At 58.0% G+C, this 20,782-nt stretch overlaps 5 protein-coding genes across 6 annotated transcripts; 2 read left to right on the forward strand and 3 right to left on the reverse strand.

The window, feature by feature from the left end:
• Positions 1-484: 484 nt before the first annotated feature.
• On the forward strand, positions 485-1,522 carry ABB37_03235 (hypothetical protein; the record flags this gene model as incomplete). The annotated part of the gene is made up of 1 exon (XM_015800510.1): positions 485-1,522. Exon 1 carries the CDS (start codon positions 926-928, stop codon positions 1,520-1,522), a length of 597 nt encoding a protein of 198 aa, XP_015660517.1. The 5' UTR covers positions 485-925.
• A 3,121-nt stretch (positions 1,523-4,643) lies between these two features.
• Positions 4,644-10,964, forward strand: ABB37_03236 (putative ATP-binding cassette protein subfamily C member 8; the record flags this gene model as incomplete). The annotated part of the gene is made up of 1 exon (XM_015800511.1): positions 4,644-10,964. The coding sequence occupies one exon, from the start codon at positions 4,644-4,646 to the stop codon at positions 10,962-10,964; it is 6,321 nt and encodes a 2,106-aa protein (XP_015660518.1).
• A 1,132-nt stretch (positions 10,965-12,096) lies between these two features.
• ABB37_03237 (hypothetical protein) lies at positions 12,097-12,487 on the reverse strand (the record flags this gene model as incomplete). The annotated part of the gene is made up of 1 exon (XM_015800512.1): positions 12,097-12,487. The coding sequence occupies exon 1, from the start codon at positions 12,373-12,375 to the stop codon at positions 12,097-12,099; it is 279 nt and encodes a 92-aa protein (XP_015660519.1). The 5' UTR covers positions 12,376-12,487.
• A 1,079-nt stretch (positions 12,488-13,566) lies between these two features.
• On the reverse strand, positions 13,567-18,395 carry ABB37_03238 (putative flagellar attachment zone protein; the record flags this gene model as incomplete). 2 transcript variants are annotated; one of them, XM_015800514.1, is made up of 1 exon in its annotated part: positions 13,567-18,395. In XM_015800514.1, the coding sequence occupies exon 1, from the start codon at positions 17,626-17,628 to the stop codon at positions 13,567-13,569; it is 4,062 nt and encodes a 1,353-aa protein (XP_015660521.1). In that variant the 5' UTR covers positions 17,629-18,395. The 2 variants fall into 2 exon arrangements, with proteins under 2 accessions (XP_015660521.1, XP_015660520.1); XM_015800513.1 differs by having other exon boundaries at positions 13,567-17,650.
• Positions 18,396-19,027: 632 nt separating this feature from the next.
• On the reverse strand, positions 19,028-20,782 carry ABB37_03239 (hypothetical protein; the record flags this gene model as incomplete). The annotated part of the gene is made up of 1 exon (XM_015800515.1): positions 19,028-20,782. One exon carries the CDS (start codon positions 20,780-20,782, stop codon positions 19,028-19,030), a length of 1,755 nt encoding a protein of 584 aa, XP_015660522.1.

Below are 20,782 nucleotides of genomic sequence, written 5' to 3' on the forward strand. Positions count from 1 at the left end.
AAGCCTTTTTTGGCTTTCCGCCCTGCTCCTCGTTGTTTCTCTCTCTCTTAGTTTCTCTGACAAGTATGCTGCAACTCGACGCTGGCTCGGTTTTTTTTTACTTTCCTTCTTTGCACGCTCCATTAAGGAGATCGACACTCGGCTCGCTAATTCCTCTTTCCTCCGTGTCTGAGTGACTTCTCTCTCTCTCTCTCCGCACCGCCTCCGTTGCGCATTAGGTGAAGCACTGCCTCCTTTCTTTTCTTGGTTTTTCTTGTCGGTGATAGGAGCATCGAGGGAATGGTGTCCCTCGAAGCTTCTTACTTATATCCAGCGAAGCCTCACTTTGTGAAGAAAAACGAAGAAGTTTTGCGCTTCTCTTTTATGAAGGCGTACGACAGAACGAAAGAAAAAACGCCGGGAGATGAATCGAAAGTTTCATGCTGCGTACTCTCCCTCGCCCTCTCTCCTCTCTCCACCCTTCTCGTCGACCTCTCTTCTGGAAAGGCGTTTCTTTCTTTCTTCCTTTCCCCGCCACATCGAATTCTGCTTACTCGCACAGACAATGTTCACACATCACACTCCGCAGCCCATATCTGAGGAGTAGGGGCACCGGCGAGGACACGCTTCAGCAGCTGTCCTTTCTAAGATTGAGCCGCTGGAAGTAAGACACACGTTTTGCCAACAGGGGAAAAGTTGCCAGGACACGTACTTGGTATCAGAAACAAACTTCGGCGTATCCGTGTCTAAGGGCCGGGATACGGCACCCTCGCGGACCGTAAAAAACTGTATACCACCCATCGTCGATGTCCACTATGGACACCAGCACGGCGCCGCCGCTCGAAAGTTCCTCGAGAACTCTACCTCGCGGGTCACAGTCTCTCAAGACCTCGACGACTCTCGCTCCTTCTGGGAGCAGGAGCGTTTCTCGCTATCGCAGCGGCACATGTCCGGTCTACGGGCTGTGATGCAGCACCGACTTGACCTCGAGAAGCTGCGGTCGGATCTCGCGTTTGAATGCCAGGATCTACTGTACCAGCACGCCCTCGAGTCGCTGGCGCTTAGCCACCAGGCGACGGAGCAGCGGATGGCGCTGGAGTACGAGCAGCGTGTTATCAGCGATGGGAGACGACGGTGCGAGCAGCTCCGGGGAGAGGTAAGGCACCAAAGAGCCGCGGTGGAAGACTGCCAGAAACAACTGGCGGCTCAGGAAAAGAGCCAGGCAGCCGCGAGGCAAGCGTTTGAGGAAAGCTGGGAGCGTTACCGCTTCGAGACCGAAGAGAAACGGCGCTCTTCACAAGAGAACGCGCCGTCGACTCCCCGCTGCAAAGCCAGCGAGCTCCCCCGGTACGGTCGGGGCTCAAGAGTAACTTCCTACCCCCCCCCCCCCACAAAGCGAGTTCGGCATACCGCGTTTGGCTCGGACGATGATTTGAAAGAGCCGAATTTTCCCATCTTTGCGAAGCTGCACAAGGTCAACACGTGGCTGCCGCATCCTACTCCCCGCAACACACCTCAGCCCAGCGGGTCGTTTTTGCCGTAGAGGAGGCTGTTGGCGTTGCGCGTTGCCAGAAGAATGGATGCGTCGTTCAGGGTCGCAACAGGGAGGCCGGGGGCGGGTGCGATGCATTTGGCGCCCCTGCGGCCTCCTGTTTTTTCCCCGCGAACAACAGTTCTCCGTCTTGTGGCCGTAGCACTGCAATGCGAGCAGTACATGCCGGCGGCGGAGTTTCGAGGGTGTTGCGCCGGGGAGGTCGAGCGGGATCGGGGGCTGGCCTGTGTTCCTCGCCTTTTTGGCGCGTCCTTCGGGCGCTTGGAGAGGGGCTTGCTTCTGGCGACGGCAGCCAGGAGAACATCATCCGGATCTGCCTCAACATCCACCAGCGTCTGGATGGACTTGACGTCGAGCGAGGGGGTCGTGCAGCTTCATCCCCGTGAGGCGACGCTGGTGCAGAAGCGACTGCCCCAGATCCGCGCAGCTCATCCGTTGGAGCAGCGCTGCTTCGCTATTCCCATGGCCCACATGCGGAGCTGCTCGTACATCCCTATCGACACGAGGTCTGTCGTGGCGGGGCCGGTCATGTATTTGCTGCGTAGCTCGAGCAGGAACAGTTCTTCTCGATTGTGCCGCCGTTCCAAAAAGAGCGCAGTTAGATCACAACCGAGCGGCACGTTACGTACGAATTGCAGGTTACGATGCCCAGCTGTTGTGACAGGTGTAGCGGACGGTCAAACCACACTTGGAAGTCTCGCAGACAAGTTTGTCCGCAAGTGCACCGCATCTCCTCCCCCATCGCGACATGGCCATAGCAGATTTAGAAGTCTTCGTCTGGCGCGCATTCTTTGCCGCCGCGGTCCTCGACATTGCAATGATCGACTACTATTCTATGCGAAAAATCATTCAGCGCCGTTTGTCAGCAGTGAATCCGAAGGCTCAAGCGAGTGACCCAGAGCGCCGCCCACTGCGAAAACACACTGCGGTTAGCCAAAGAATTGTTTACGGTCATCACTACAAACGCGGGAAGACGGATGGAGAAGAGTCTCGGCTCACCAACGGCGGTGTTGGCGACCGGCACGTCTCTCTTCGGGCTAGAGTGCAGTTTTCCTGCCCCAACACGGACACCCGCTAGTCGTGGCAGGAAGATGGTCCACCAAGCCACGCCTTCTCGTGGAGGCAGAAGCACGGGCTGCCCGTCTAGCCTTCGAAGCGTTGGCGGCCCATGCCGCGCATCGGGCGGTGTGTGTGTTCATCGACAACACGTCTGTACAGCTTTCGCTGAAGAAGCGCCTTACGAAGTCCGAAGCCCTGGCGGTCGCGCCGCAGTACATTTTCAGATTCACGCGCTCACATCGCGTGAATGCAACGTATCGGTACATTCGCTCTGCGATAAATCCTGCGGATGCGCCATCGCGAGGGCGACCGCTTACAGCGCCTGACTGGGCGAAGGAGAGAGGTAGAAATGCAGACGATCCGAGTCTGCAAGAATCTCCCTTTCGTAAAGTTCTAATAGTTTCTCTTATAAAAGAATACTAAACGCTGTCAACCCATAAGCGGGAAAAAAAAACGGATACACGGGATGTAGTGACGCATGTTTACATTGTACTTGTTTTTCTTCTTTTTTCTGTCCTTCCATCCTGTATAGAGAGTAGTGGACCAGTTTTTTTCCGCACTCACGCCGGAAGCATAAAGGCATCGCGAGACTGTTTTCGAGGTGTGTGTGTGTGTGGGGCGGGGGGGGTAGTGTGTGTGCACTAACCGAATTGCATGCTTTTCTCACTTTGGAAACGTTCCTTATTAGCAGTGAAAGAAATACACATGCTTGTTTTCGCGTTGTTGACCAACACATTTGTTGAGCAACTCGATGGTGGATGATGTCAAAGACGCCTGCTCGTTTCAAGAACCTCAGCCGTAATTGTTTTAGAGCGAACTTCTGAATACCTCTTTCTTTCGTCTGCGCCTGACCGGACTGTAGGTCGTTTGTGCACCGCTTCTGACGACCGTTGCACGCGTCACATTTGTGTGTAACTTTAATCAAGCGCCGTAGCTGCGTCGTTTCGTAGCCTATTTCATTCTCTGCTTCATCATCTCTATCTCTCTCTGTTTTATCTCTTACACAACACACTCTTTTTTTTTCGCATTGGGAACAACACACTTCGTTCTTCTCTGCCTGTACAATTCGTTTTGACGTCACTTCCCTTTCAAAGTTGTCTCCTCAATAATCGGAAATCAGCGCAAGCGCGCCGTTTTTATCCGTACAAGTAAAGCTAAGAAAAAAGCTAAACGTGTTGAAGCCGTCCCCTACAGCGGAATACCGTCCTTGTTGCTTTTTGCCGCCTGTCAGTATCTGTGAAGTGTCTTTTTTTTCCCTTTAAACGTTCGTGTGTGTGTGTGTGTGTTATTTATCACCCGCGTAGACGTGACACAAACAGCACTGCTGCAGCACTATTGAAACCGCAGAACCCCTCTATTGTTGTACGAGCAGAATCCCCATTTATTTGTGTCTCATCGCTAGTTGTTCTATTTTTCCCTAAACCCCTTCGTTTCGTTGATAGCCATTTCGCTACCCTATTCTACGCATCCCCATCACTTGTGATCACTTGAGCTGCGCGGTGTGTTTGACTTTTCGCTTTTATTTTGGCTTCTCTTCTTCCGCTTTTTGCGGGTTTCGACCGCATTTCTCAACACTCAAATACATAAATATATATCTTTTCGAAAACAAAACCTACTGAGCTAAATTGGTTGTCGAAGCGAGGGAGAAAGGTGGAAGTTAACTTAGATTCTTTTCAATTCCCTCTCTCTCTCCCCAACAACTACAAGCAAACAAACACACAAAAAAAGAGCTACAGGAGTCATCGTTCGCAAATTGCTGTGTGCTGGGCTTCTCATCTTCCCTTTTCGTTTTTTGTTGTTGTTGAAGACTTCAGCTTGCAAAACAACGAACACGATACGCCTAGCCACGTACGAATACGCACACACACATATATATACTATTGAATACTGTAGAGGTCTGCGCTACACGGAAGCGAATCATTCCCACACCGGAAAACCGCGGCCACCACGATACGTTGTTTTTTCCCTCTTTCTCTATTGTATTATTGTTTGACTTGGGGAAACTCGGGACATATCAAAAGAGTTCACCATTGCGGTTTCTTGTCTCGCCAGCATGCCCGTCACTGTCAGCAAGAAACTTGTGAGCAAGGAAGTCGCGACTCCGAGCCCGCGGTCGTCCTTTCTCCTCCACGGCGTCCTCCGGCGGATCCCTGGCTACCTCTTCTTTCTCATTCACCTCTGCTTCATTCACATTCTGTGGGGCCATCTCGTGGATGAACTCTTCACCGCTTCTCTTACCCTTCGTGCCGGCAACGCTAGCACGACGGAGACGGTGGCCAGCGCCGTTGTCGGCCTCTGCGACGTATTCCGCCGCTCCGTTGACCAGACGCTAGGGTACGGGTTGAAGGATGCACTGCGAACCAAAAGCGGTCGCACCAAGTCCGGCACCGTCACCATCGCACGGGATTGCCTCCTCTACCTCTGGAAGTCGCCGTCCAGCATGGTCTTCACCTTCGGCCTGGCCTTCGTTAGCTTCAACCTCCTCCTCACCGCCGCCCGCGTCGTTGGAGCGCTGTTCACGAGTATTACGTCGCCGTGTCGCTCGAACAGCCGCCTTCAGCGCGGCGGCTCGCGGCGGGCGGTCCCGCTGCACATCATCGCCCGCTACGGCAACGGCTACGACAGCGTGCTGCGCTTTTTTCTCGCTGCGGTGGAGATGACGTGGTTCATGAGCTACCCGGTCATGAACTCCGCTACTGTCTTAAAAAACACGGTGGACGCGGTGGCGCAGGCGGGACGGCAGACGGAGCCCACGTACGCCTCGCTCCGCCAACTGCAAGCGCGCCAGCAGTCCATCGCGAGCTTTCAAATTGAAGCGTCGTTGATGCTTCCACCGCAGCTCTTCGACGACGCTGCCGAAGCCGTCGCCGCGGGCCGCTTCGTGCTGTTGTTTGTGAAGACGGTGTTGGGTCTGGTGCTGGCCGTGGATGCGCAGCGCCTTTTCCACGCCTTCGTCGGTGTGCGCCCTCTCGCTATCCCCAATGGGTGGGAGCGCTGCCCTGTGTGTGGAGCGCTGTGGAAGAAGTCACGCACCGCGAAGGATGAGGTGCACCTCTGCCCCATCATCTTCGCCACCAAACCGCTGACCGCGTCCTCCTCGTCCGACTCAGGTGAGGAACAAACCACAGCAGGCGAAGACGGGGCAGCGGCGACCGATGCTACCGGTGAGAAGCTGTTGCACGATAAAAGTTCCGAGGCGCAGCGCGTGCTGCGTACGCCGGAGGGCGGCGTGCGGCCCGGTGACGCCTTCCCCGACCCGAATTACGTCTCCTATTGGTCCTTCCTCACCGACAGCTGGCTCAGCCCGCTGTTGAACTTCACGCTGCTGGCGCCTTTCTCCACCTTTTCCCCGCCCTCTATTTCCTCCATCACCGACGACGGCCGCGGACACTGGAAGAGCCTTCTGCGCATTGTGGACCGCCTGCCACGCATGCCCCACAACATGCGCACCCGCGACAACATCGACGAGCCGGCGTGGGACCTGTGGCAGCGTCGAGGCGAGGCCCCGCGGCCTGGCGAGGTGAGCCGCCTGGAGACGACGTTCATGTCCGTCACGGCCCCCATCCGCCACCTCCTCGGCCGCGCGTTCGCCATCTTCTTTCTCCCCGCCCCGCCCCCCGCGGACGACGCCAAGACGGCCGGTGACGGTCGCACTGCGAAGCCGCCGGCGCGCAAAGGCTACGCCCTCTTCCGCATTTTCCTGCGTCACCCCAGCGGCCGTGAGTTTGTCTACTTGTGTGCGCCGTTGAAGATCACGCAAGATTTGCTTGCCCTTGTCGCACCGCGCGTGGTGAAGTCGCTTGTTTCCTTCTTGAAGGAGGTGAGCATGGCGAACGTCAGCACGCGGCAGTCGTACCTTGGCAACGGGCTTCTTATCTGCTTGAGTTTGATCCTAGCTGTCTCGCTGCAGGCGCTCTTCTTCCAGGCCTACCTCCGGCATCTCTACACCTCCTCGTTGAAGGCCTCCTCGGCCCTGAAAACGCTGCTGCTCCGTCAGTCGCTGGAGACTCCGCTGGCGTACACAGGTGGCGGGAAGAAGAGTGAGGGCGCGAAACCAGCGCATAGTCCGCTGAGCCCCAACGAGCGCTCCCCCAAAAGTCCCCCGGAGGACGGGAAGAGGAGGAAAAAAAGCTCGCCAGCGACGCCGCTCGGCAAGCCCACATCCGAGGCCGCCGCCGCCGTTGCCGCCGCGCAGTCCAGCGTGCTGTCGCGCGAAGGCGAAGTTATGTCACTGCTGACGGTGGACACGACGAACTGCGGCGACTGCATCATCTTCCTGCACAACGTGTGGGGGCACCCCTTCGTCATCGTCTCCTCCTTGCTGAGCATGTACAGCTATGTGGGCCTCTTCTCCACCCTCGCCACCTTCGCCGCCTTAATCGCCCTCATCCCACTAAACCGTGGCAGCGCCGCCCGCGTGCGCACGGCCCAGCAGCAGGCGAAGAACAACGAGTCCCGCCTGAGCGATCTCACGGCGGCCGTGTCGTCGATGCGCACCGTCAAGTCGATGGCGCTCGAGGAGTGCCTCGTGGAGCGTCTGGAGGAGGCGCGCGAGAAGGAGAGCGATGGGATGAAGCGCGTCGGCCGTGCCGAGAGCGTCGCGGCGGCGCAGACAGAGGTGACGACGCTATTGGTGGCGCTGGTCTGCTGCGGCTCCTACCTGCTCACGGGTGGCGCGATGGACGCATCGGTGCTCGTGCCTACCATGGCGGCGCTGCAGGTCATGCGCTTTCCGGTGTGGACCCTGCCACACCTCTACTCGCAGGTATCGCGCGGGTACACGTCGATGCTGCGGATTGAGCGCTACCTGACGGAGCACGAGACCGGTGAGGCAGCCAAGGAGGCGTACATCGCACAACACAGACTCCTGGAGGTGGAGGAGGGTGCCACGCCCAAGTCGACCAAAGCGGCTGCGACGAAGGCACTCGCCCCGGTCAGGGTCGGTGAGGTACGGTGCGAGTGCAGCACCTTCGCGTGGAACACGCAGAAGGCGCTCGAGGAGAAGACGTCGTTTTTAGACACGATGTCCAGGTCGCCGAGCGCCCCGTTCGATGCGGTGGGCAGTCCGCCAGCGGATGGGAGCACGCAATCGTTCCCATCTTTCAGCAGCAGCTGCGGCAGCCTGCGGCAGAGCTCCTCGAGCACCGTCGTGCTGCACGACATTGCCCTTGACGTCGCGCCGGGCGAGTTTGTCGTGATCCAGGGCTCCACCGGGTCCGGCAAGAGTGCGCTGCTTCTCGCCATGCTGAGGGAGCTGTACGTGATGCCAAACGAGATTCTGCCTGGTGGCTCCCCGAGCGCGTCGTCTTCTTTGTCCCCCACTGTCGGCGTTCTCACCCTCAGCTCCGGCTTCCGCGTCGGCGGTCGTGTGGCCTACTGTGCGGAAGTGCCGTGGCTGCGGCAGGGCTCCGTCCGCGAGAACATCCGCCTGTTGCCGGACGATGCTCCGGAAAGCGCGAAGGAGCGGAAGTGGTACCGACGCGTGTTGGAGGCGTGCGCGCTCGAGCAGGACCTCAGCGTGCTCGCCAAGGGTGACCGCACGATGGTTGGCGAGGGCGGCACGAAGCTGTCGGGTGGGCAGCGCGCGCGCGTGGCGCTGGCGCGGGCCGTCTACCGCTACCGCGAGACGGATGTCTTCATCTTCGACGACGTCCTCTCCGCGCTGGATGTTGAGGTGCAGAAGCACATTATTGCGAAGCTCTTTCACGGGCTGCTGAGCGGTGGTGGTGCGTCTGCGACGTCGTCCGCGACAAAGCCGCGCCGCACCAAGACGATCATCTTCGCCACCCACACCTCCGTCAGCCTGCTGCTGCCCGATCGGGTCTTGTACCTGTGGGCGGATGGCACGCTGCACGAGGACGGCGGCTACAAGGCGCCGACGGCGGACCAGATCGCGGAGCAGAAGGAGGCGTGGCACAACGCCACCGTGGCTGCCGCGGAGTCAAAGGACACCCGCCGCTCGAAACAGGAGACGGCCGGCGACGCGACCGATCCGTTTGCGCACCCCAACTTGTCAGCCGACGTCTCACGTGCCGCCGCGACGCCCACCCCCGAAGCCTCACCGTCGCCCGTCCCAGCGCAAGGGGCGCGATCTGGTATTGGCTTTCTCCTACCGCGCGCCGCTGACTTGCACCGTCTCTTTATCGAGTATTTGGGTGGCAGTCGGCTTCTGCTGTTCTTTGTGCTGAGCGTGGCGATGCAGGTTTTCCGCACACTGATGGACAACTGGCTCGGTGTGTACATCTCCTTATACGACAAGCGCAACGCCGCCTTCGAGAGCATTCTACGCAGCACCAAGTCACAGCGGGCACGCAAGCTGATGCTGGATATGCTGTCGCTGATCGTGCTTCGTGGCGACAAGTCGGCTGCCACCCCGGCGGCCACGGCCCCCGCTGTTCCGATGTTCGTCGTGCTTGGCTACCCCGTGGTGTGGCAAAACCCTTTTGTGTTCGACACCGTCGTGATGCAGTTCCTCGGCACGTACGCCGTCATTGGTCTCAGCGCGGCCTTGCTGTCCATGATCCGGACCGACTACTTCTTCCGCTCGTACCAGCGCATGGCTGACGCCCTTCAACTCCACGCCGTTCGCCGACTGTTCAAGGCGCCTGTCTCGTATTTCGATTGCGTGCCGTCCAGCCGACTCCTGCAGGTGCTCAGTCGCGATCAGGAGGTAGTGGATCGCTCGCTTGGCGAGTCCGTGCAGCTGATCTTCCTCACCGTGCTGCAGCTACTCGGCATGGTGCTCTTCAACACGATGCACTTCGGCGCCTTCATCGCGGTCCTGCCCATCTCTGCGCTTCTTTTCTACCACCTGACGGTGCGTTTCCTGTCCTTCACAAAGCAGGTTCGTGCGTTGGAGGGCGTCCTGATGAGCCGCTCCCTCGGTGTCGTGAAGGACGCCGTGAAAGGCGCCATTACGGTGCGCGCCTTTGGGGACGTGTTTCAGGACCAACTGCTCGGCGAGATGAACGAGGCCCTCGACGCCGTCCACGTCGCGGCAAGCGCCGGTCTGACCGCTGACCGCTGGGTGGCGCTGCGGCTCGAGTTCGTCGCACTCGCCTTCACGTCCGTGCTGGCCCTTCTCTCCGTCTTAACGGTGTGCCTGTCCGCCACCGCCTCGGCCGGCAGCGCCGCCTTTGCCGGGCTCGGCATCATTTCCAGCATGACGGCCTCGCGCTCGCTCTCGATGCTGTGCCGGCGCTTCGGCATGTTCCAGAACCAGTTCGTGAGCGCGGAGCAGCTGCTGCGGTTAGAGGAGGAAATCCCTCAGGAGACACAGGCCAACAGCCGCAGCAGCAGCGGCGGCAGCAGCGAGCACGACGATATCGACGACGCAGGCGCGGTCACGCCCGCCGAGACGGCCGTGCCGGGCAAATACTCGCTGTTGGACGTGCGACACCTGTGCGCCAAGTACCAGCCACAGCTGCCGTGGGTGCTCTCGGACATCTGCTTCTCTCTCCGGCCGGGCGAGTGCGTCGGCCTGATTGGCCGCACCGGCAACGGCAAGTCGTCCATCTTCAACGCGCTGCTGGGGCTGATGGACGTCGTCGACGGCGAGATTCTTATCCCGCACGGCCTTGTGAACTTCCTGCCGCACTCCGCGGCGTGCAGGCAGGAGTCGGCGCAGCTCAACGCCCTCCAGCTGCCCCAACACGAACTCCGCAAGCACTACTTCGAACTCGTCTCGCAAGAGCCGCTGCTGCTGCAGGGGACGTGCCGCAGCAATCTGCTGCTGGGCTACGACAAAGCCAAGCCGGAGCCGAGCGAGGGCACCGAGGAGACGTCCGGTTCCGACAGCGCAGCCGCGGCGGAGTCGATTGAGGCCCGGCTTCGCGAGGTGCTGTGCAAGGTGTCCCTGCACGAGCTGCTCGCGCCGTCCGTCGCCGCTGCGGAGGCTGGTGGGGAGGAGATGACGGCGGCCAAGCACGCCGCCGGCGATGCCGGCGTGGCTGACCCCGTCAACTATGCAGCGGAGGCGCTGGTCGACCCCGCCACCCGCGCCCTCGATCACCTCGTCACCGCCGGCGGAGCGAACTTGTCGGCCGGCCAGCGCCAGCTGCTGTGCTTCGCCCGCGCCATCCTGCACCACCCGCGTGTGATCCTCCTGGACGAGGTGAGTTCGCGGGTGGACCGCCGCACCGATGAGCTGATTCAGAAGGTGATCAAAGAGGAAATGCTCAACCGCCGCGAGAACGCGCCTGCGTTGAGCCCCGCCGAGAAGGCGAACACGAGCGGCGTTCTGCTTATCGCGCACCGCTTGGAGACAATTCTGTCCATGTGCGATCGCGTGCTCGTCATTGAGCAGGGCAGGTGTGTGGCGAACTTGTCGAAGGAAGAGGTGAGCGGGCTGGACGACTTGGAGTCATACCTGTGACGATCCAGATCTTGCGTTCACGTCGAAGCTGGGTCTTTCTGTTGTTGTTGTTTTGACGCGTCTCTTTCGCCTGCGTAGTTTTTACGCATGCCTAGTGAGACCATTTCTTTGTTTCAATCTTCTCTCTAACGGTATTATTTTATTTTATTTTCTTTTTTCTAATAACGTGTGCGCGCTTGTGAGTGTGTGTCGAGCGGTGAAGGGGAAAATGAGAGGCATGTTGTTGAAGCGGCCAACGCGCAGCTGTTAATGTCTTTCATTCCCTCCTTCCCCCCCCCCCCGTCCTTCACACACTGTTTTTTCTCTCTTCGTCTTGTTTTGCTCAAAGCATTCATTGTGCGTTTCTTCTTCACGCGAAGTTGCTTGTGGTGCGCTCTACGTTAGTACTGTTGTTGCTGTTTGCCCTTGGGCTTGGGCAAGGTTGGTTCTCTCAAACGTTTAAGAATGCTGATTCTTTCCGTTTGCTGTTCTTCAAAATGTGTAATGTTCAAAACGAGAAAAAATAAAAGATTAATGCTTCTGCAACGTCGGCTTTCTTGAACGCGTGTGCTCTTGTTCAGTCAACGCATCTCAAGCTGTCCTTGTCACACTTCCTCTGGCGTTCGGCCTGGAAAGGGGTGCTTTTAGGATGCTGGTGTTCCCTAAATGCAATTAGGAGCCTCTTGCCGAAGCCTGCATTGCGTCGCAGCTTCCGCACGCGCAGGCAAAAACACGCACACACGGCACCGTGCAAATCGTCCTCAAACAAACAAAACGCTCCTTTTCTTTCTCGTGTGTTTTTCTGTCTTCTTTTGCCCGGCGGCGCTGGGCTTTTTGGGGCCGTGGGCGTGGGCGGGTGGCAGGGGGGGGGCCGCCTGGGGCGAGGGGGGGAGGAGGGGGGGTGAGGAAAAATGGGCGAAAACGGGCCGGGCGCCGCGCGCGAAAGCGACGAAGACAGCGGCCGCCGCACACGAAGCGAAAGCGGAGAGGCGTCAAGTACGGCAGCCGGGAAAAGCATCGGACGCCATATTGCAAGAAACCATCGTTCTTCATTTTCCGTTCCTCTTGTTGACGATTATTATTAGTATAAATATGTCTTGTGTAGTTTACTGCTGGTGTGATGCCGGATCAGAGCGAACTACGCTCTCTACAACTAAAACTCGTTCTTCTTGCACACTTCGTTCAACGGTTGCGAAGCGCTCTTGCCAGTCTGCTGCTTACGCCAGTACAGCGTGGCGTAGGAGGGCCCGGGTGTGTCGACGGGTTTGCAAGGCATACGCCCCACCATGCCGCTCACGCTCATGAAGCGAAAGGTGGAGAGCCGGTCACACTTGGGACAGTGATCGGAGCGAGTGAGGAGTTTGCGGGTGTAGCTGTTCGAGACGAGGAACTCGTACGCGTAGCCACACCTCAGACACGAAAAGACCGCCATGGCACACCTGCACGATAACCAAAACTCCAAAGCAAAAACGCGAAGCCAAAGCCAAGGAGGGGGAGGGAGAGAGAATAAAGCGGACCAGATGTGCTCGCACAAACCGTGACCCTTTGCGAGGTGAGAGAAGCCACCGGCAGTTAGATTTTAAAGGAAAAAGAAGAGGAGGAGAAGGAAGATGAAAAGCAGGTGTGCCACGGAGAAGCGAGGTCCGCTTCCTTCCTTTTCTCCGTTGTGCGTTGGCGTACAATCGCTAAGCGGCGACACGAACACATTAACCTCCTTGCTTTTAAATACATCTTTTCTTTAACCAGCGGGATCAGAAGCGCTTGGTAGGAAAGGCAAGAGACTTCCAGTACACGCATCGTTTCCTAGTGAACACGTGACGGAACGCAATACCATGTATGACGCAGAAAGCCACCACCACAAAGAAAAACCGCCCAGGGAAGACGAGCGTGTGTGAGAGGCGCTTTTAAAAGCAGAAAACCTATCGGGGGCTCTTTCCTTCTGCCTTCTTTTCCCTTTCTGTTCCTTCGTCGTCTTTTTTTAAAACTCCGAAGCACCGGATAACTGCAGGAGAAACTCAAACACACAGAAAACGAAAGTAAAAGGGAGTAAAAGTGGTCAAAAGCAACACCATTACAAAATACCAACCACAACAAACTGTGCGCCGTTGCACCGGCATGAGGCAATGGAGAAGAAAGAGAACAGGGAAAAGCAAAAAGAAAAACTATGTTTTTGTCTCAATCAGCACTGAAAACAACAAAAGAGAACAGCAACGCCCTTTCATCCCCCGCAACGAACAGATCGTACGCTCCTTCTGCCTCTTTTTCACACGCCGACATAAACGGCCAAGTAGGGAGAGGGCAGGGAAACACCAATGACGTCAACAACACAGAAAGAGCAAAAAAAAATAGGAAGCAAGAGAGATAACAAAAACAACACGATTACGATGATGATAAAAAAGAAGAGTTTTAAATCTACACTCCTAACGAGTTTGAGGCCACATTGCGGCAGCATCCTCAGGAAAAGGAAAAAAAAAACGAACAAAAAAAGTGATACAGTGAAGAGAAGGCAACAACAACAGAAAAAAATGGGAAATATGGCGACTGAATGAATAAAGAAAAAAAAACAGGAAAGAAGAAATCGTACTCACCACAGACAAAAACAACAATGAATGCTCTATTTAGATCAATCGTGGTCGAAAGCAACCTGGTTGATCTGGTCCCCGGGTACATGACACGCGTTGCTTGAATCAGTCACGAAAGCAGTCATCAGTGCCTCAGGTCGCTGCTGGATCAGTCGAGTCCAGTCCCCGTCAAAAATCTTTGTAAATCGGTGAGTAACCTTCGCCTTGGCAGCATCCTCGGCCGGTGCGGGGTCGCGCCACAGTTCATTGTGCCTCATCAGATCGGCGAATTCCTTATCCTTGGCCTCTAGCTCAGCACGAAGCCGCTCATTTTCTTTGCAGGCCTCCAACGCCTCCGCCAGTTCGTCTTGCAGGTCTGCCATCTCCAGGTTTCGTTGCTCCAGTGCATCCACAGCACTACGCCCCGATGCCTTTGACGCCTCCAGCAGCCCCTCGACTTGCTCCAGATTCTCGAGAAGTTGTTCGTAGTCATCCTTCTTCTGCTCTAAATCGTCTAGCGCCGCCTCCAAGTCATCGCACAGCCGCTGCTTTTCGTCTTCTGCGTTCGATAGATCCTTGGCGAGCTTCTTGTTAGCGTCGTCCAACTCGTCCAGCTGATTCCTCAGAGTGTCATTCTCCCCCGCAACGTCACGGCTCTGCTCCTCATGCCCCGCCAACGCTGCTTCCAGCTCGTCCTTCGCCGCGGCCAGCTCACATTCGTTGTCCTTCAACTTATCGCGCAGCTGCTGCAGCTCGTCCGCCGTCGCCACGTACAGCGGCTCCTCGGCAATCACGGCGGGGTCCACGGGCTTTGATGCGGCGTCGGCGTCGGCGTCAGTTTTGGCGTCGGCATCCGGGCGGCTCTTGGCTCCACTGCGGTCCTTAGGACGCTTGTTGTCGGCGCCGGCTCCGTCGCGAGCCGCCGCAGCATCGGCACCATCGGCGGCAGCCAGTTCAGGGTCCGCCGCGCGCGCGTCCTTCGCGTCCTGGCGCTTCTGGCGAAATGCAGCAAGCTCGGCGTCCTTCTCGGCCAGCTCGTCCGCCAGCTTCTCGGCCTCCTCCTGCGCCTTCGCCAGCTCGTCCGCAAGCTTCTCGGCCTCCTCCTGCGCCTTCGCCAGCTCGTCCGCAAGCTTCTCAGCATCATCGGCGGCCTTTTCGTTGTCGCCCTTCTGCTGCTCCAGGTCGTCCGCCAGCTTGTCAGCATCGTCCTGCGCCTTCTGCAAGTCGTCGCGGAGCTGCTGCAGCTCGTCCGCCGTCGCCACGTACAGCGGCTCCTCGGCAATCACGGCGGGGTCCACGGGCTTTGATGCGGCGTCGGCGTCGGCGTCAGTTTTGGCGTCGGCATCCGGGCGGCTCTTGGCTCCACTGCGGTCCTTAGGACGCTTGTTGTCGGCGCCGGCTCCGTCGCGAGCCGCCGCAGCATCGGCACCATCGGCGGCAGCCAGTTCAGGGTCCGCCGCGCGCGCGTCCTTCGCGTCCTGGCGCTTCTGGCGAAATGCAGCAAGCTCGGCGTCCTTCTCGGCCAGCTCGTCCGCCAGCTTCTCGGCCTCCTCCTGCGCCTTCGCCAGCTCGTCCGCAAGCTTCTCGGCCTCCTCCTGCGCCTTCGCCAGCTCGTCCGCAAGCTTCTCAGCATCATCGGCGGCCTTTTCGTTGTCGCCCTTCTGCTGCTCCAGGTCGTCCGCCAGCTTGTCAGCATCGTCCTGCGCCTTCTGCAAGTCGTCGCGGAGCTGCTGCAGCTCGTCCGCCGTCGCCACGTACAGCGGCTCCTCGGCAATCACGGCGGGGTCCACGGGCTTTGATGCGGCGTCGGCGTCGGCGTCAGTTTTGGCGTCGGCATCCGGGCGGCTCTTGGCTCCACTGCGGTCCTTAGGACGCTTGTTGTCGGCGCCGGCTCCGTCGCGAGCCGCCGCAGCATCGGCACCATCGGCGGCAGCCAGTTCAGGGTCCGCCGCGCGCGCGTCCTTCGCGTCCTGGCGCTTCTGGCGAAATGCAGCAAGCTCGGCGTCCTTCTCAGCCAGCTCGTCTGAAAGACGTTCTTCCTGGTGTTTCGCAGCGTTCAGCTCGTCGAGTAGCTTCTCCGCTTCCTCCACAGCGGCTTTGCCGGCCGCATCCTTCTCCTTGTACTCGTCGAGCGTCACGGCGTACAACTGCTCACGCTGAATCACGGCAGGGTCTACGGGGACGGAGGCGGGATCTTCTTCGTGCCGGTGAGTTGCACCGCCTCTGCTGCCTGCCATGCAGTCCTTCGCCGCATTCGCCGGGCGTTGACGATTACGGGAGGTAGCGGGTTGACGTCCGGCGTTGTCTGCCGCAGCGAGTTCAGGATCATCAGAACGGGCTTTCTTTGCGTCGTGGCGCTTCTGGCGGTGCGCGGCAAGTTCGGCGTCTTTATCGACGAGGTCCGCGTCCTTTATGGCAAGCTCGTCCTTGAGGTCGTCGGCCAGCTCTGCAGCTTTACGCAGCTGTTCCAGCTCGTTTTGCATCTTTGCGTTCTCCGCTGCCAACTTGTCGGCCTCTTCCTTTCTGTCGTCCAGCTCGTCCAGTGCGGCTTGGAGCTTGCCGAGGCTGTCGTCACACTCGCGACCGCTTTGCGCTAGCTTCTTGTCGAGTTTTTCAACTTTTTCCTGCAGATCCGCAGCCGCACGCGCCAGCTTCTCGGCCTCGTCGCGCAGCTGTTGCAGTTCATTCGCCGTTGCTATTAGGAGGGGCTCCTGCGCGATTACCTCCGGACTCACCGGTTGGGTGGCAGCGAAGGCGCGCTCCTGCGATTCCGTGCCGCGGGGTTTTGCGTTGTTTGCCTCGGCAGGGCCATCCGCAGTCCGTCGGCTGCTGCCAGTGCTGCCGCTGGTGCGCGGGTTTTGCCGTGCGGAGTCATCTTCGGCCGCCAGTGCCGGATCCTTTGCGCGTGCCTGCTTCGCGTCGTAACGCCTCTGACGGTGCGCCGCCACCTCGCGTGCAAGATCGTCGAGCTGCCTCTTGTCTTCCTTCGCAGCCGTTTGAGCGTCACGAAGCGCCCCCCCGTAGCAGTGCTGCAGAAAGAAAAGCCGCTCCTCCAGTTCCTTCGCGTAGGCGTCAGTAGTGGTAGCGGTGGCGTACTGCTGGAGAAGTCGCGAGACGACGATGCACATCTGTTGCTTCTGCTGATAGCGGGTTGCCTTCGCATCTGCGAGAATACGTGTCACCTCGTCATTTGTCAGAACGCAGCCCTCGACCTTGCCGTCAACGTCCACCGGGCAAATGACGGTCGACAAGGGAATCGGCACAAGAACGGAGGTCTTCGCGAACGAGGTCACCTGCTCAGGACGCGCCGACGCCTTCTTCGCGGCCAACTCGTCTTTGAGCGTCGCGATCTTCGCGCGACACGCCTTCATTCCCGCGATGGCAGCGCCAATCGCGTCGTTGTGCTCTTGGATGCTCTTGTCGTTGTTGAGGTTGTTGTACGCCTGCTGGTACGCAAGCGCAGTCGTCACCCAGGCGTGCAGGCTCGCCACCACCGGCGAGTCCCGCGACGCCGCCTTGTAGTTCAGCTTAGGATCCTGCTCAAAGGTGCGCAGGAGAGTGTCCGGAGACGGGTAGAGCTTCGCCACCACATCCGTCTTGATGATGCTGTCGAGCGCGTTGGGCTTGCGGTACTCCACCTGCACGTCGGCCCACTCGTAGAACTCGACCGCCGTCGGGTCACACTTCGCAACGGACAAGGCGGACTTCAGCACGGCGACGGCAACAGGAGAAGGGGCAGCTTGCACGGTGACTTTGCGAAGGTCAACCTCATCGATCAGCTCAAGAGCCCCGCGGGCTTTGTCGAAGCGGTCACGTACGGCAGAGACGCGGTCCTCGTTGTTGCGACGAGTGGATGCCAAAGCGTCACGCGCGAGTGCAAGAGAATCCTGAAAGCTCTTCATGCGGTTGCCCTCCCCATCCACCTCGCGTGAGAGAATCGAGCGGAGTGTGTCGGCGTCGCCTGTGTGGAGTCCCCATTGCTGGACGGTGGCGGTGTATTCGTTGATCTCACGCACGGTCCCCAGCGTCCACTGCCACGTCTTGTTGTTGTAAAGGTAATCATACGCCACCACCTGGCCCACCTTCGCTGGAGGAGCGGTAGGGCTAATGTAGTTTGCGAGCATCACTGCACAAGAGAAGTAAGACTAAGAAAAAGAAAGAAAGAAAAAAGGGTCGACGATGAGATGAAAAACAAAACGATGGCAGTATATATTCGCACACGCGTGAAGAGCGAGGGGAGAAAGATAACGCGTCCGACTTGACCTCAGTTCTCCAAGGTGACTGCTTTTGTATCGCCTGCGCAAAAAAAAGAGCGAACACACGCAAATACTCTTGAATGCTCTATGAGTGTTATCGTCTTCTTCGAAACAAATGACCTGCTCTCGTAGGGAATGCAAACGCCTGTGACTCAGAAAAGCTCTCTCAGGTAGACCTCTGCACGGAGGCCAACGGATAGTAACTTATCCTTTGCAAAAACGCTTGTGTCCAAAGGAGAAGAGGGAAAAAAAAACAGGAGAGATTTATGTTGGGTACAAACACGCAGCGGCACAGTCCCAACCACAGGAGTCTGGCTGCTCTTCTCTACAAGTATTCACTTAGGGCTTGTCTTTTGTACGAGGCGCGCGTAAGTTACAGCAGATGATTGCTCCTCGCGATTTACGTATAGTGAGGGTTAGTAGCTTCACTTCGAAACATACACACATGCATGCATAACCACAAGCAGGCGCACACACACACGGATACACAAAAAGCCCCTGAGTAGATTGTGATCGGGATTTTTCTTCGACAGTGAAAGCTTTGACTGAGATTCGATTTGCTTTGTGTGAACAAACTAAAACAAGGCGCAGACAAAAGCACGAGAAGCAAGACGCAGTCTTGTTGTAGTGTTAGCTGATGAAATCAACCGGGATCAGAAGAGCAAGGAAAATATGGAATATTCCAAGCAGAAAGGAGTGGTACGAAAGGCAAAGTAGTTCAAGGTTCAGCCACTGCAGCCGTAGCAAAACCAAATACTTCATGTCCCCATAACGTCCAGCTGCAACGATGTAGAGCGAGAGAGAAAGGGAGGGGGGAGTACTTGATGAATACGTCCGTCACCCAGAACAGAAGACTAGGTGGAGCAAAACGCACCATTTTATGAAGTTGTTTTCCCTTTTGACAAGAAAAAGCACACCCTCTTAAAAACAAAAACAAAGAAAACAAAGAATCGCACAAATCGTGCTCCATCTTCCTTTTTTCGGTAAATATTCTTTCTTTCTTGTCGACACCGAACGGACAGACAACGGCGAAAAAACTCCCATGATGAGACGCATCCCATCCAACAAATATGTATATATATGAATAAACATAAAGCCTTCTATCGGTTCTCGTCACGTCGCACATATAAAGAGCCAACAGAGTACGCAAGAGAGAGAGAAAAATATATATATGTTTAACAAAAGTGCTTATTGAGTTTACGCTCGGAAAACGACAAAACGAGAAGGCAGGCACGGTACGGTGCAACACATCTTCGTCTACAAGAGTTTAGTCGTGGTCAAAATTAACGTTCCCGATGTGGTCTCCAGGAACATGGCACGCGTTACTGGCATCGACAACAAACGAAGCGAACAACGCCTCCGGTCGCTCGCGAAGCAGCTTCTCCCAATTGCCGTCAAAGATCTTGGTATGACGCGTCACCATCTGATTCTTTTCACCGTTCGGCTCGGGCCAGAGCTCATTGTGCGTGTTCAGCGTCTTGATGTCACGATCCTTATCATTCAGGAGCGCCTCCAAGGCGTCGTTGATGCCCTGAAGTTTCTTCAGTTCCATCAGGACATCAAGGAGTTGTGCCTCCGCCGCCGCTTTATCCTCCTCCCGCTCATTCGCAGCTTCCCGAGCAGCTTCCTTCACATCGTCCAGCTCCTTCGACAGTGCCGCAATGTCATCGTAGAGTCGCTCATTTTCCTTCTGCTGCTCTTGCGCCTCGTCCTCGGCCTTCTCAGTCGCTGCACGGACCTGTTCCAGCTCCGCACCAAGCTTTTCGTTGTTGGCAGCTTGCCGCTCCGCTTCCTCACCCGCACGTGCCGCTTCAGAAGCCTTTTCGGCTAGAGACTCTGCCGCCTTGTTCAACGCGTCCGTCAGCTCATCCGCTTCGTCCCGTTGCTTCTTATTGTCTGCCTTCTCCTTCTCGAGTTCATTCGCCAGTTTCTCGTTCTCCGCCTTCTGCTTCTCCAGCTCGTCAGCCAGTTTATCCGCATCATCCTGTGCCTTGGCGAGCGCATCCTGCTTGTCCTTCAGTTCGTCGAGCGTCACGGCGTACAGCGGCTCGTCCGCAATCTGCTGCGGGTCCACAGGCTCCCTCGTGGGGTCCACCTGCTGCGCCGGACGGCCACGGCTGCTGGCACGGTCACTGCGCGGCGGGACGCCATCGGCAGCAGCCAGCTCCGGCTCGTCCGCGCGTGCGTCCTTCGCATCCTGGCGCTTCTGGCGGAACGCAGCGACCTCGGCGTCGCGGTCGGCCAGCTCCGCAGCGAGCTTCTCAGCTTCATCCGCGAGCTTCTCGTTCTCCGCCTTCTGCTTCTCCAGCTCGTCAGCCAGTTTATCCGCATCATCCTGTGCCTTGGCGAGCGCATCCTGCTTGTCCTTCAGTTCGTCGAGCGTCACGGCGTACAGCGGCTCGTCCGCAATCTGCTGCGGGTCCACAGGCTCCCTCGTGGGGTCCACCTGCTGCGCCGGACGGCCACGGCTGCTGGCACGGTCACTGCGCGGCGGGACGCCATCGGCAGCAGCCAGCTCCGGCTCGTCCGCGCGTGCGTCCTTCGCATCCTGGCGCTTCTGGCGGAACGCAGCGACCTCGGCGTCGCGGTCGGCCAGCTCCGCAGCGAGCTTCTCAGCTTCATCCGCGAGCTTCTCGTTCTCCGCCTTCTGCTTCTCCAGCTCGTCAGCCAGTTTATCCGCATCATCCTGTGCCTTGGCGAGCGCATCCTGCTTGTCCTTCAGTTCGTCGAGCGTCACGGCGTACAGCGGCTCGTCCGCAATCTGCTGCGGGTCCACAGGCTCCCTCGTGGGGTCCACCTGCTGCGCCGGACGGCCACGGCTGCTGGCACGGTCACTGCGCGGCGGGACGCCATCGGCAGCAGCCAGCTCCGGCTCGTCCGCGCGTGCGTCCTTCGCATCCTGGCGCTTCTGGCGGAACGCAGCGACCTCGGCGTCGCGGTCGGCCAGCTCCGCAGCGAGCTTCTCAGCTTCATCCGCGAGCTTCTCGTTCTCCGCCTTCTGCTTCTCCAGCTCGTCAGCCAG

This window comes from Leptomonas pyrrhocoris (genome assembly GCF_001293395.1).
Source record: "Leptomonas pyrrhocoris isolate H10 chromosome Unknown, whole genome shotgun sequence".
NCBI classification, from domain to species: Eukaryota; Euglenozoa; class Kinetoplastea; order Trypanosomatida; family Trypanosomatidae; genus Leptomonas; species Leptomonas pyrrhocoris.